The sequence below is a fragment of the Trichomonas vaginalis genome, chromosome II (genome assembly GCF_026262505.1).
Source record: "Trichomonas vaginalis G3 chromosome II, whole genome shotgun sequence".
NCBI classification, from domain to species: domain Eukaryota; phylum Parabasalia; order Trichomonadida; family Trichomonadidae; genus Trichomonas; species Trichomonas vaginalis.
The window spans coordinates 12,026,942-12,040,589 of NC_067204.1; the positions used below are offsets into that span (position 1 = coordinate 12,026,942).

A 13,648-nucleotide genomic window follows, 5' to 3' on the forward strand; every position below is an offset into this window, starting at 1 on the left:
AGAATGTCGACGGTTGCTTTTTATACAAAATTCAACAGGTGAAAAAAGAGGTGAGAAAAGAGGTGAGATCTAACATGCTAACATAAAATATATTTTTCAATACTTTTTCAGCACAAAACATATACGATGAAATCTATCTCCTGTGTTGTTGTCTAAATGTCATGTTGTCACACTTTTTCAGAGAAGTTAAAATGACCGAGGGACCGAGGGACCGAGGGACCTGGTGACGTAGTGACACCTAAAACCATCTAACCTAAACATCTCATTTTTCAATACTTTTTCAGCACTTTTCCGTAGTTGTATATGAAAGACAATTCGAGATAAAAGTCATAGTACAATGGTATTATATGCTGCACACCGTTTGTTGTGAACCAGACTTGAAAGTCAGAGAAACTGTTACTAGGTGGTTCGTAGAATTTAGAAGCAAAGTCATAAAAGTCCTTACCGATACAAAGAAAACTGTTGTTGCTTGAACTGAAACTTGCATGACACATGACATTTTGAGGATCGAACACGTTTCTATAAACTGTCAAATCTGTTGGTGGGAGTATAAATTTAAATGGACCATCTGGTGGTAATGGTTCGTTCTGGTTTAGTAACCGAAGAAATTGTGCCCAAGAACGTTTGTCCACCCCCCAATATAAAAACTCTGTATCTCTTGGAGGGTTATTTTCAATCCTTTGAAATGAAACGGTGGAGTTCATCTTATCGTATTCTAGTTTTAGATAGTATGTTCCATTTAGTAAAGAGTCGTATTTTTCTTGAAATTCCCAGTAGTATTTGTTTATTTGAGTTTGAAAGTCATTTAGAGTTTTTTCAAGACTTTCGTCTGAACGAATTGTAAAGATTTTCATTTCGTCAAATTTTTCTATTAGACCGTCAGAACCTTTATACTGACCATGAAAATATACCGCGAACATAAACGCGTTAGTTCTATTTGAAAACAAAACTCTTCTAAATCCTATTGCCTTTGCATCTGAAGGACTTTGAAGCCAACGAACTGGATAGTCAAACCTGTAAGCTCCGGATAAAATTTCTTCATCTGATATAGTCCTACCAGCGTTTGTAAAGATATAGTCTAACGGTTTTGTATCTGCTACTTTTGTTCTTTGTTTTTCAACCTGAAGCATTTAATATATGTAAAAATATATGGTTTAAAAAACGTTTTAAAATGGTATGCCATATAGCTTCTTGAATTTGTTAAGAAGTATTTGAACGCGTTTTCCATCTGTATCTCTAGTGTTTACATAAGCATAGCCTGCCTTAGTAAAACATACTTGTAATTTTCTATAGTTTACGCCGGTATAAAAGTAGAAAGAGTCTTGTTCTTCGCTATAGTAGTAAAACTCAAACGTATGCTCGCCATAGTCTGTAATTTCAATTGCTTCATCTTCTAGTTCGTCGACAAATTCGAATACTATATCTCTAAATTTGCTTTTGTTCTTATTGTTTTCAGAACAAGTAACCCAACGTAAGTTTTCAAGTCTATTGTCGTTTCTTATATGGTTTATATGGTCTACAAAAGGTAAATTGTTAGGATTCGGTATAAAATGAGTTGCAATGACAACATGTTTTAAATAGTTTTTTCCACTCATATTTATAATAGCATATCCGTCATTTCGCTCCCATTCGCTTAAAACTCTTTTTGTCTTTTTGTTTCTGACTTCAAATGACTCACAACAGTGAATTTCATATTTCTCATCTAACAAACAAGTTTCCCAACGGTCCTTTCCGACAGACTCAGCGTACATTTCAAATAAAATAAAAAAATGTTTTTTTAAAAAAATGTTTTAAAAAATGTTTTACTATTTCATGCAATGTTTTATTTCATACAATGTTTTATTTCTGTCCCGTCTTCAAGTACACCCCAGTACTTGCGCTTGGAGAGAACATGAACTTCGGAAAATACCTTGTCTAGCTTAAAAAGGCCCATCTTCTCACCGACTAAATCCATTTCAATGAGTTTGTTGTACCCTTCTTCGTTCGTCATGAGCGCATCGATGTTCTCGTAGTATACCACAACTTTGGATTTGACCTCGGAGAAAAATTTGTTGTAGTTGTCGAGGACTGCCTTTGCGAACTGAGGATAAGACCAATGTTCGACAATAGGTTTTACTGTGGTTACTAAGCCATTTTGACCTTCGGTGAACTCGTACTTCAAAACAAAAGGAGAAAACCTTTCAACAAAGTTGTCGACCTTCTCATAGTGTTTACTCTTCATCGCTTGAGGTTTCTTAATGGAATACCCCCATGTCGAATTCATAAGCAATTTGAGTGTCATTGCAAGTTTGGGGTTTGAAGCTTTCCTAATATCATACAGTTGTTGTATGACTTTTCCAACTGTATAGTTCCTTCCCGGGAACTCGCCGTTTTCGTTTGGAATTCCAGTTGGAATATATTGGACGAACCTCATGTACGCAGCGTTAAGGTCGACATAGTATATCTTTTCGTATGAGTCGAACTTATCGCATCCAATCGGTCCAGTTCGTGGAAATTCAAGTGAGTCTCTTATCTTCTGAGAAACCTCGCCTGTTATCTCATAAACATCGTCGAAGCAACCTGTTTCATATAAAACCTTCTGACCTAGCTCAGATGCTCTCCAATACAATTTGACATCAACTGGATGTCTCAATGGAAGTTTGTTTATAGCATCTTGAAGTTCTTGCAACCTCATTGGAAGTTCTTCTGGTTCAGGTTGGTATCCGAACAATCCAACTCCTTTTGGAGCTGTGTACTTCTTTTGTGCTAGAACTTTGTCTGGAACAACTTTTGGTCTTACTAACAATGAAAAGTTTGTTTCATCTTTTGGTACAAAAGTTTCTGTCAGCTTGTCATCTGGAATTGGTTCCAACAAGCCTTTCTCGAAAAGAATGTTAACAGCTCTGACAATGTTGCACTTACCTTTTCCGAACAATGGGTGTGTAAGACTTTCGTTCAACATGAAGTGGTTGTGGACAAGTACAATCTTCAACCATGGCAATTTGAAGTCAACTACATAGTCATCGTGCGAAGAACCTTTCTCAGTCGGTATGTTAACGCGGATATTGACATTTGCCAACGGTGCAATTTTTGTCAATTGACCTCTAAGAATGTACCTTGTTTTCACACATGACTCAAGATACTTCATCTTCTCTTCTGTAACAAGCCCAGAGTTCCTGAGACATGTAAGAATGCAAGGTTCGTTGACAATTTTTTCAATTGAATTGTAAATTCCATACCTTGTTAAGTCAATGTCAGACTTATTTCTGAACGGGAAGTATCCAGCATGTTGTCTGACTGCTTGAGGGTTAGGTTGGTACCATTCGAACTTCACGCTTGCAATTCCTTCAATTGCATTTAAGATGTCTGAGTCGGAGTCAAACATTTGTTCTCTCTTTGTAGTCTTGAAAGCGTCAAGAAGTTGTGCGGCTGTTTGTTCATTGCCATGTGAGTAGTATATATGACCATCTAAATCTGTTACGGTTAGTCTGAGATTGTATCCTTTCTTATTTCCGTCTTGAATTGCAGCAAGTACTCCCATGAAGCCTTCTTTGTTCTTTCCTTCGTCAAAGTTTACTGTAAAGGTTCGACCAGAAGTAATTTTACTTCTAACCTCGCGATACTTCTCATATGCATATCTTGTTCTTTCCATGGGGGCATGTGCGTCTTCACCTTTTCCTTTTTTCCTCCTCAAAGGATTCAATTGTTCGTCATGTTTCCAGTAGAATCTGGCAAAGCCGTCGTGTCCTTCAACCTGTGGCTCAGTAACATTGAAAGGCATGTTCATAAGACGTTCTTCTTCTAACCTCTCCAGTCTGTTTGGATAATTGGCGCGCGCTGTTTCCAAGTCCATCTCATAGGTCAGACCAGCCAGTTTGTCATAGACTTTTATTGGCTTTCCCTTCCTATATTTAAACTTCTTCGAAACTTTCCAACCATATCTTTCTAACTCTGCTTTTATTCTAGCAGACCTTCTGTCCATTCTATGCGGGGGCATTTCTATAAAAATAAAAAAATGTTTTTTCTTTACTTTACGTAACCACCCGCTGCCAAAAGTCTTTGACGCCAACCCATACCAGCTAATGAAGGTTGACTTGGTTTAGTTTCAATACTAAACTTTGGTTTTGGTTTATCTTCAGTTTTTGGCTTCCCTTCTTCTATTGGTTTTTCGTCACTTTTTGGTTCATTTGACTTTACCTCACTTGCAGGAACAGTTGTGTCGTCAACATCTTCATAAATATCATATGCCATTTGTTTTTGTTTTCCTTTCAACTTTTTGTGTTTGTTGTAAAGTTTAGAATATTTCGACTCTAAGTCAATGAGATGTTCTATAATGAACTGTTGGTCAGTGAAGTAAACTTTTCCATCTGTTGTCTCGAAAGCTCCTTCAGACTTCAATATTTTATTTGTGAGAGTCTGTTTCTTTTTTGAGATACTTGCCGTTCCATTTTTATGAAAAGTGACTTTGTAGTTAGGGTTTGTATTTCCAGACCTGGCACTTTCTATTATTGAATTTTTCTCTTCATCTGTAAGTTCTTTGACAGGTTTTGACAATGGTTCTGAACTTTTTGTTTGTGGTGTCAAATCTACCGTTTCAACTTCTTCAGTCATTTCATCTCAGTAAAAAATTTTAGTTTGGTTTGTTTTCAACTGGTTGTTTAGGTTTTTTAAGTCGGTCTAAAACTTCCTGAGGTATAGGAAGAACTTGACAAACACGTGGTTGTGTAACTGCTGGAAGCCGACAAATCCATCTTGAGCCCATTTGTCTCAATGCTGTATTGTTCATTTCATCTCAGTAAAAAATTTTACATTCCCCACGTTTGAGGCGGTTGAGGTTGGTTGTTGTTTACCCACTGTTGTGCATGGTTATATCCTCTGTTAAAGAATCTTTCACCTTGGTCCATATAGTGCCCTGCTTGGTTATAGTAGTCATTTGCTTTGTTATAGTAGTTTCCTGCTTGTCTTCCTACATTGTCCATCCATCCTTGAACTTTTCCTCTTGTTTCAGGATTTGGAATAAGATTTGCTGCATCTCGTGCTACATCCCAACCTTTCTGTACGGTTTGTATAATAGGTTGTGCTTTCTCTTTCAGTATACCTAATGTACTCAAAATCTTCCTTCCAATTCCAAATGCACCTCTGGCTATTGTTCCCACTGCGGGTAAAAATCTAGATGCAACTCCTGCTAACGCGCCAAATAAACCCATTTCTTATAGGATAAAAATGACGAATCCAAACAAGGACCCGTATGTTTCTAAAGCAACAAAGAAAGCACTCATGGTAAAAATCTTTAGTTCAACACCAAATGCTTGGTTTATGGATATCATGGAAAACATTCCGAGGTATAGAGAAGATGGACCACCATACTGGCTAATATTTGTTGGTCAAAACACAAGATACTGTGAAGCCATACCATTATGGTCCAAAAATATTTTAGATGTGAAAACTGCTTTGACAATATTCGTTGACAAATACCATCCAACAAAACTGACATCTGACTGTGAAAGTTCTTTCAAATCAGACGATATTAAAAACTATCTGCGTTCAAAAAATGTAAACCAATATTTCATTGTCGACCAAAACCATTCTGCTCTTGGTGTCATTGACAGTTGTATAAAAATCTTAAGAGACTTAAATCAACCACAAGGTGGTGAAGCAAATGAAATGTCATATGACGACAAGTATAGACACTTCTCCATGGCAAAGATGAGACAAGTTTTAAATATTTACAATAACCGTAAACAAAAAGGTTTGGGAAACCACTCCCCCGAAGAAATGAAAAACAACCCCGACTTAGAGAAAGACTATATATTTAATAGTTTAGTCAAAAGAGACAAACAAGAAAGAATGCCAGGCTTCAAACTTAAGAAAGGTGACAAAGTAAAAATAGAAATACCTAAACGCGACCCATATGAAAATACTATTGACTATGACAACAATGGGAACCCGACAGGTACTCACCTTCGTGTTCGTAAAAATAGAAGAAAGTATACAAGAGAATATTATGAAGTTTTAGGCAAACATGGCAAAATGTACACACTGCAAGCAGAAGATAAAACTACTATTGTCAGACCTCGTTTCAAACTTGTCAAAGTTCAAGGTGGTATACTTTCAAAGACAGTTCCTAACAAATATAAGACAACTCCTGACGAATATGCTAAAGAAGTGGAACATGACGACTAAGCAATTCTATACCATGCGTAAACTGTCATGTAAGGTGGCATGTAGTCTTTACTTTGTCCCGTTGTTTGCGTATATCCTGAAACGCGATGTATATGGTTTCCTCCTCCCTCAGTGTTACTCCAGTAACAATCTATAGCAAACTTAACGTTGTCTTTAACATCATATCCTTTACCTTTTATCATTCCTGACCAATCCCAATATCTATGCTTATGCCAACCTGCTTGAGATGTACTTAAATCTATGTAGTGACTGTGCGCAGGTAAGTTTTCACCTGAAATCGTTTTACTTCCACCTGTTTCCTTTGAAGAGTTTGCACAATACAAAAACCTGTCGACTATTTGAGTCCAAGTTCCAAAACCAAGTACTACTTCTGGTCTGGTAGAGTTCATTGACGTGTAAATAGAACCTATAGGATATACTGTTTGAAGTATTTCTGTCTTTAACGTTTGAAGCTCTGTTTTGTCAGCTTTTTTATCATATAAATCTTGAGCAGTGAATTTAACATTGTTTTCATCCTCCATGACATAGACATTTCTACATCTAGTGTATTTCATCGTTGTTATGTCATCCTCCGATGTTAAACCTTGTGGAAAGTTAGGAGGTTTCCAATTTAATACATCCCCACCAGTTTCTTCAACCGTTCCTTCAATATTTTCTATACCAACAGTTGCGAAGAAATCGTGTGTATGGTTCTTATCTGCCTTCTTCTCTAACTCATCGTTAACATATGTTTTATCCGCTTTAAGGTCTAAACATCCTGAAACCCACCCTGTATTGGCTTTACCTTCTAAAATCTTCGATGTCCGTTCATGGTACCATTCAACGCTTTTTATAATTTCATTGTCTTTTTCATCCACATATTCCTTATCTGCCTTCTTCACTAACGCACTAGCCATACAACCCCTATCTACCTTCTCCTCTAACTCACTGTTGACATATGTTTTGTCAGCTTTCTTTTCAAGGCTAACGTTTAAGTCTGTTATTTCAGATATAGAATGTGTATGTCCAACGTCACTTTTCCTGTTTAAGGTTTCTTGTAAGTTTGTAATATTTGCAATGGTATGTATATGAGTCTTTTTAGAATATTCGTTTTCAGCTCTTGTCACTTCACTTGACATTTTATTGTCAACATATGTTTTGTCCGCTAGTTCAGGATGAGTATGTTCTTTCGTTGCATATGTTGCATCTGCTCTGTCATGTTCTTCTTGAACTTTTTCAATGACATACTCTTTGTCAGCTTTGTTGTCAACATCTGCTTTCAAAAGAAGTTCATCTATAGGTTTCTCGTTTAAAGTTCCTTTTGTTGGATTTACACAGACAGTATGGTTCTTACTGTCTTGAAACAGAAACTCATCTGTCATTGGGTTTATCGTCAGTTTTAAGTTTCCTTCTTTCAATGACTCAGATATCTTAGAATAGTTTGAAAAGTTTGTTGTGTTCTTATTTAGAGCTTGTATAATGAGTTGTCGGTTGTGTTGTATTTCTCTCATAGACGCTGTTTCTTTCGACATTTTTATTCTAGATAAAATATGCTTTCAATAGAAAAAGAAAATTCTAGAGTTGCTACAACTAAACCATTAGATGAACTTTTTACTAACGTCGGTCAAAAGTTTGAGACAGAGACCGTAAAGCATGAAGGCTATCGTTTTGACTACCCGTTAAGATGGCTAAGAGACCCATCCGTCACAAAAGCTATTGGCTTTCGTAGAATGAAGTTCATTTCAGAAGCCATACATGGTTTCCCATTTACGGTCGCTTTTGAAGTTCGATACTATAACAAAGAAAAACGTACGTATGAGAAATTTGAACAGGGAAAACTTTTACAAGTGAATTTGCTTGTAAACTTAGAAACAACTCTTCAAGCTTTTCAAGAAAAAATAAACGATATCTATCTCGAATATGCAAAACAGTACAACATTGACGAAGGAGAGTACCATCTCGATATTGTTTATGACAGGAAAAATGCAACTGTTAAAATCGATAGAATAGAAGACCTTGGAGAACGTTTATATTTCTACAAAATATAACAACTTGGCATGGTATAGATTTTTGAGGATGTTAAATCAGCCTGCAGAATATCCAGTACACCCGAACTTTTATGAAGTCGAAAACCCTAATGGAACATATGAAAATGTTTTCGACTCAGATGCTATTATCGTTCATGCTTCATTTTCTGGCGCCCAAAACTCTTTTTTATGCTTGGCAAATGACTTTTACGAAAAACCTACAAAGCTATATGAACCACCGAGTGGAAGTATTTCAGACTTTCAAGTATGGTTTACAACAGATGGAAGAAAGAGAATAGTTCCATTATACCATGCGTTTTACTTAGAACTTAGTCTCATATACAACTACTATCGAACGGTAAAAATATAATTTTAATACGGTTGAGGTGTTGGATTTGGTTGCCAACTTGACTGTGGTGCAGGTTCAGGCTGTTGTATAACAGGAGCTTGTTCTTCTGGTTCAGGGTCTTTAGGTATAATACCAACGAACTGACCTACTCTTTTACCAATATTTTTGACTCCGTTCCAAATTCCTCTTCCTACGGTTTTTATTCCATTCCATATACCTCTTCCGACATTTCGAAAGAAGTTTCCAATACTACTGAAGAAACCCATTTTACTATATGTAAAAATCTAATGTCCGCCTAGTCTCTTACGTTTCCTTCTGAGTTCCATTGCATTCTTTAACTGGAGCTCATACATTCTATTTCTCCTCTGGTAGAAAACATATTCTGGGTCAACTCCTGTGTTCGCGTCATCTGCATAGAGTTGTTTATATCCCACTTCGGGGTTTGTATAAAACTCTTTCCATCTCATATTTGCATACCATGGTGGCAAACCTAACGCAGCGTCATTTGACATGGCAGTTTGCATTTGTACATCTGTTGGCACTTGACCATAGTTTGCCATTGCAGTTTGTATTCTAACTTCATTTGGAATATTCTCTGGGTTTGGTTGTCCAGGTTGCTGTGCATTCGCTAAGTTCTGTGCGTCCATTTAATATTAGATAAAAATATCTCTTACGAGTACATATACTGAACATTTGCTGGCATTGGTTCATCTTCATATTCTCTGTACTTTTCTGCCACGTCAAATAAGTAAATGACACAATGGAAAAAACCTAAAACAAGTAGTCCTATTTCAAACCACATTTACTTACCAATAAAATTTCTTTGTTATGACACTTTCTCCAGTTTATAGGACCTCTCTCATATTCTATCTTATCGTATCTAAAATCATAGTCATGTATGTCCTCTAACCATCTCATGACACTTTCCAAACCACTTTTATCGGATGTAAAGTAAAAGCATGGACAGTTATGTAAAACGTCTAAAGTTTCTAAAGAGTCTCTCAAAGTCCAGTCTACTTGGTATTGAAAATCCCATGTGTTATAGAACGGCGGGTCTACTATAAGAAAACATTTTCCTTGTTTTTATATTTTTCATACAACTCTGTCCAACGACATCTCACAAACTCTATACCCTCAGTATATTTTTCTATGTTCTCTTTGAAAACCTTTGTATAGTTAAGATATAAAACTTTTGACATAAGTGTTTCAATGTCATGAACTCTTATAGCACCACTATATAATAGTCTAGAAGATATACTATCCCAGTCAATATACTCTGCTTTTTTCAAAACCTCTCTGACAGTATTTTTCTTATCTAATGGTATACGTTCCATCTTACCTATAGGTATCTTTTCTTTTAACTCTTTCAATATTTTGTTTGTGTCTGGTATATGTTTGAGACGGTTCATATAGTTGTCGAAGTCATTGCATATAATCTTTGAGTCAGGAAATATTGTATGGCACAAATGAGATATATAGAAACTTCCACCGAACAAATCTACAAATGTTAGACCATTCGGTAGTTTCTTAAGTTCTCTCAATAGAATATCTTTACATCTACTCTTATTTCCAAAGAAGGGTAACGGTGGTTTTGTAAAATTCATTTTATATTTAATAAAAATGTTTTTTCCCTGAAAAGTGACAGAAAAGTGACAAAGCATGAAAACTACTCGGTTAAGGTTTTTGACAGATGTTTATATGACACTTTCTCCGGTTTATAGGACCTCTCTCATATTCTATCTTGTTAAGACTTCCTGGACTGTTGTCAAAATGTCATGTTGTCTCATTTTTTCAGAGAAGTTGGTTTAACCGAGGGACCGAGGGACCGAGGGACCTGGTGACGTAGCGACGATAGACCCTTACTTGTTATACTAAACATCTTCAGGGGCTAGAGGGGCGCAGCCCTGGAAGCCCCAATACCTTTTTTTTTTTTTTTTTTTTTTTTTTTCAGAATGTGAAATAATTAAACAAATGCCCTACGAGAAGTATTTTAAAAATTGATTGTAATTATAGTTAGATTAACCATCATCACTTGCAAACTGAACTAATTTACTACTTCTCCAATTAACACTCATGAACAATGTTTTTTTAAAAAAAATATAATTTTTTATTCTAAATTTTACATTAACATGTCATTTATTATGATCTCATAAAACATATCCATATATTATAGTTACAGTAATATTAAAATTTCAAATTTTGAATTAATTTGGTTATATTATGACCATTAAGCCAAGATCCCAACTTCTCTATGCTATCTATGAATTTCAACTCTATATGTAACTAACACGTTATAAGTTTTGTTTATAAATATAAGGTGCATTTCAGTAAATTACTCTTTTATAATAGTTCTTTTATTACAGCTATAAAATCTATACTAAATCTATATGTTTTTATACTAAATTTATTAATTGTAATACTAATTTTAATTGTTGCTGATCATATGCTAAATTTTATATGAAATTCTTAATTAGAAACTTGAGTTGAATATATATTATATGAAACAATCGGTATTTAAAACAAAATACAGCTTGATTTATATAGTAATTTATGCTTTACATGTATTTTATATAAATTTTTATTGAATTCAAATATTCAATAGTTTTTTATGCTAGATTAGTTGTATTTATTTAAATATATTATATTGGCAACCTTTCTTTACCCTGTCCTAATAAACGCATTTTGTAAAAAAATATAGTGCATCAGTTTCGAACTAGCGTCCCGGGTACCCAATAGTAAGGGGTAATAACCATTCGACCATTTGCCACGTAAAGCATCGCCAGATTTTTTTGTATTTAATCACTCCCAAAACACTGTTTTGGCTTATTGGAAGCATATCAGACATAATCGCCATAATCAAAAAATCTATATACCCAATAAGTAATAAATTTGTCGATATAGATTTTCCATAAAATTAGTTTTTAGTCTGATCTTAAAATAAATTTAATTTTTTATAAAAAAAATCACATTTAAAAGTACCTTTTTAGTAGCTCGAAATCCTGTTGGTGGATTTCGGGCGTACTTCAAAATTAGCTTTTCTTCTACATATGCAAGCTATATTTTAAATATGGAGCAAATCGGATCGGCGAAAGGAGTTTAGTTACCTTTGAATTTTATTTTTATTTTTTATAATTATAAACTTTGAACACTCCAGAAACTTCTATATGGTTGTTTCATAGTTTTTGCGAGTTTGACCTACGTAGCGAGGAAAATCCAAAAGTAAATTTTGGTAGATACATTCGAAAATAAGTAAAATATTGATTGAATAAAGAACACGATCGTAAAATTGGTTTAATAAAGTATTCATAGTAGACTAAGATAATAAAAAAAATGAAGAAAATCATTCAATGATATCAACATCATTTTCTGAGCCGCTTGCAACAGTAATAACATCGTCTTCTGAAGCTGAATTTGGGCTTCCTGGAACTTCATAACTGAAAGATTCTTGAATTGAAATTTCGTATGAAACGTATTTTGCTGCTTCAGAGGATTGTTCTATAAATGTAGGTGCATATTTGACATTTATTGGATCCGCACGAGGTTTTCTTGATACAGAAAATCTGGTAAAATTACTCATTTTTAAAATTTGACGTTTTACAACTATTGAATATTTTTGTATATTAATCTATCTTTCCAGATTCACAGAAGTATTTTGAGAAATTTTGATACAAGTAGATATTTCTATCTCAAGGTGAACAATTAAATTCATTACATTGTATTAGCAAATGATTGGAAATAATTAATTTTTATATAAAATTTTAAAAATCTATTTTAAAAAATTGCGTTCAAATGTAATATAAATAAATGTTTAAGCAAGGGATGATACCTTAACACAATAGTCGACAGATCCCAAGAAAGATTCTTGAGTGAAGTGTGGTTTGGCGCTTTCTTTGCCGAAGATGATATGTGTCTGATCGGCATTGAGGCTCCAACCTCTAGCTAAAGCAAACTGTGCAGCTTCTGCAGGAGAATCGAGATGAAGAATTTGGGCTAATTCTTGTGTAGTAAGGTTCTCGTATGCATTTCTGATTGAATTTGCATGGCTAAGTCTAGCTCCGTTAATGATATTGCTAGTGATATAATCGTATAATTGATGAGGTGGATTTGACTTCAAAGAATAAATTGTTGCGAATGAATTATCAGAAATAGCTTTGTACATTGTGGCGGCATATTCTAATGTTGGGTGCTGACCAAGCAAAAGAAGAGCTGCGTCATAACTTACATTAAAATCTGCAGTTCTGTTCTCAGCTAATAGAGCAATGAGATATACGCCAATAAGTATTTCCATCTTTGGAGAGCGAGGAAGTTCTTGGCGCTGGTGGTAAGCGATTTTAAGAAGCTCCATTGTTCTGAAGAAAGAGGCAAGATTTCCAATCATCAAGTTAACAATTGCATCGTATTCGTAGATAGTTCTGAGCATTACTTTAACATCGTTAGATGTTTCTTGATCATTTCCATTTAAAAATGGTATCTTCAACATTTTAAGTCTAAGTTCCTTGATAACAATCATAGCCTTTTCTGTCTCGATTTTTGGCGCTTCCATGATTGATTTGAGGGTTTCAAATTTCTGCTGAAAAGCTTCCATTCTATGTAAATTAAAATTGGTCAAATACTTTTTTTTGTAAACTTAGGAAAATTTATGGGTGGAAAATAATTCCAATATTGTTGAAATTGTTTCTATATCATATATTTTTGATCAAAAATAGAATTTTTACATAAATTTTTCAATTCAAAAATCATCTCTCAGCTCTGACTAAATCTATAAGAGTATCTCAACAACATTGGTGTGACTAGTCCATATTCTACAGATGTTTGTTGAATAAGCACATGGATAACAAATGATATATCTTAAAATGCTCTGACACACGATAAATCAGAGTGAATTACTACGCTCATCTATTGCATGAGTAACTTCACTTTCCAAAAAAATTCTGATATCATGAATTGAAACATAAACATGTAGAAATTGCAAGTCATTTTCTAGAATTCAATTTTTTTTGGAATTTTTCCTTATTGATTTAATGTTTTATGGATATATACTACGTTTTAAGTAAAATAAAATCATAGAATAAATATATAATTACACATATTTTATTTTTCCACCTTAAAATATCCATTTGTTTGTAATTTT

The 13,648-nt window shown here is 34.5% G+C and overlaps 10 protein-coding genes and 2 pseudogenes across 12 annotated transcripts, besides 1 other annotated feature; 1 reads left to right on the plus strand and 11 right to left on the minus strand.

Annotated features, from left to right (window-relative positions):
• Nucleotides 1–7,238: part of a mobile genetic element that runs on past the window's edge.
• On the minus strand, nt 400–1,130 carry TVAGG3_0530350 (uncharacterized protein; the record flags this gene model as incomplete). Its single annotated transcript, XM_051237574.1, has 1 exon — nt 400–1,130. A coding segment is annotated over one exon (731 nt), but the record flags the coding sequence as incomplete, so codon positions are not given.
• TVAGG3_0530360 (His-Me finger endonucleases family) lies at nt 1,167–1,751 on the minus strand (the record flags this gene model as incomplete). Its single annotated transcript, XM_051237575.1, has 1 exon — nt 1,167–1,751. One exon carries the CDS (start codon nt 1,749–1,751, stop codon nt 1,167–1,169), a length of 585 nt encoding a protein of 194 aa, XP_051095399.1.
• On the minus strand, nt 1,823–3,961 carry TVAGG3_0530370 (DNA/RNA polymerases family; the record flags this gene model as incomplete). The annotated part of the gene is made up of 1 exon (XM_051237576.1): nt 1,823–3,961. The coding sequence occupies one exon, from the start codon at nt 3,959–3,961 to the stop codon at nt 1,823–1,825; it is 2,139 nt and encodes a 712-aa protein (XP_051095400.1).
• Nucleotides 4,006–4,590, minus strand: TVAGG3_0530380 (phage tail repeat-like family; the record flags this gene model as incomplete). Its single annotated transcript, XM_051237577.1, has 1 exon — nt 4,006–4,590. One exon carries the CDS (start codon nt 4,588–4,590, stop codon nt 4,006–4,008), a length of 585 nt encoding a protein of 194 aa, XP_051095401.1.
• TVAGG3_0530390 (uncharacterized protein) lies at nt 4,610–4,765 on the minus strand (the record flags this gene model as incomplete). Its single annotated transcript, XM_051237578.1, has 1 exon — nt 4,610–4,765. One exon carries the CDS (start codon nt 4,763–4,765, stop codon nt 4,610–4,612), a length of 156 nt encoding a protein of 51 aa, XP_051095402.1.
• Nucleotides 4,785–5,186, minus strand: TVAGG3_0530400 (uncharacterized protein; the record flags this gene model as incomplete). Its single annotated transcript, XM_051237579.1, has 1 exon — nt 4,785–5,186. The coding sequence occupies one exon, from the start codon at nt 5,184–5,186 to the stop codon at nt 4,785–4,787; it is 402 nt and encodes a 133-aa protein (XP_051095403.1).
• A 633-nt stretch (nt 7,239–7,871) lies between the features above and the next one.
• TVAGG3_0530410 lies at nt 7,872–8,538 on the plus strand (annotated as a pseudogene). Its single transcript has one exon. A coding segment is annotated over exon 1 (667 nt).
• A 2-nt stretch (nt 8,539–8,540) lies between these two features.
• On the minus strand, nt 8,541–8,783 carry TVAGG3_0530420 (serine threonine-protein phosphatase family; the record flags this gene model as incomplete). Its single annotated transcript, XM_051237580.1, has 1 exon — nt 8,541–8,783. The coding sequence occupies one exon, from the start codon at nt 8,781–8,783 to the stop codon at nt 8,541–8,543; it is 243 nt and encodes an 80-aa protein (XP_051095404.1).
• An 18-nt stretch (nt 8,784–8,801) lies between these two features.
• On the minus strand, nt 8,802–9,164 carry TVAGG3_0530430 (uncharacterized protein; the record flags this gene model as incomplete). The annotated part of the gene is made up of 1 exon (XM_001581873.1): nt 8,802–9,164. The coding sequence occupies one exon, from the start codon at nt 9,162–9,164 to the stop codon at nt 8,802–8,804; it is 363 nt and encodes a 120-aa protein (XP_001581923.1).
• A 139-nt stretch (nt 9,165–9,303) lies between these two features.
• TVAGG3_0530440 lies at nt 9,304–10,121 on the minus strand (annotated as a pseudogene). The gene has a single exon. A coding segment is annotated over exon 1 (818 nt).
• Nucleotides 10,122–11,857: 1,736 nt separating this feature from the next.
• TVAGG3_0530450 (uncharacterized protein) lies at nt 11,858–12,094 on the minus strand (the record flags this gene model as incomplete). The annotated part of the gene is made up of 1 exon (XM_001581874.1): nt 11,858–12,094. The coding sequence occupies one exon, from the start codon at nt 12,092–12,094 to the stop codon at nt 11,858–11,860; it is 237 nt and encodes a 78-aa protein (XP_001581924.1).
• A 213-nt stretch (nt 12,095–12,307) lies between these two features.
• On the minus strand, nt 12,308–13,117 carry TVAGG3_0530460 (proteasome assembly; the record flags this gene model as incomplete). The annotated part of the gene is made up of 1 exon (XM_001581875.2): nt 12,326–13,102. The coding sequence occupies one exon, from the start codon at nt 13,100–13,102 to the stop codon at nt 12,326–12,328; it is 777 nt and encodes a 258-aa protein (XP_001581925.1).
• Between the last annotated feature and the right edge of the window lie 531 nt (nt 13,118–13,648).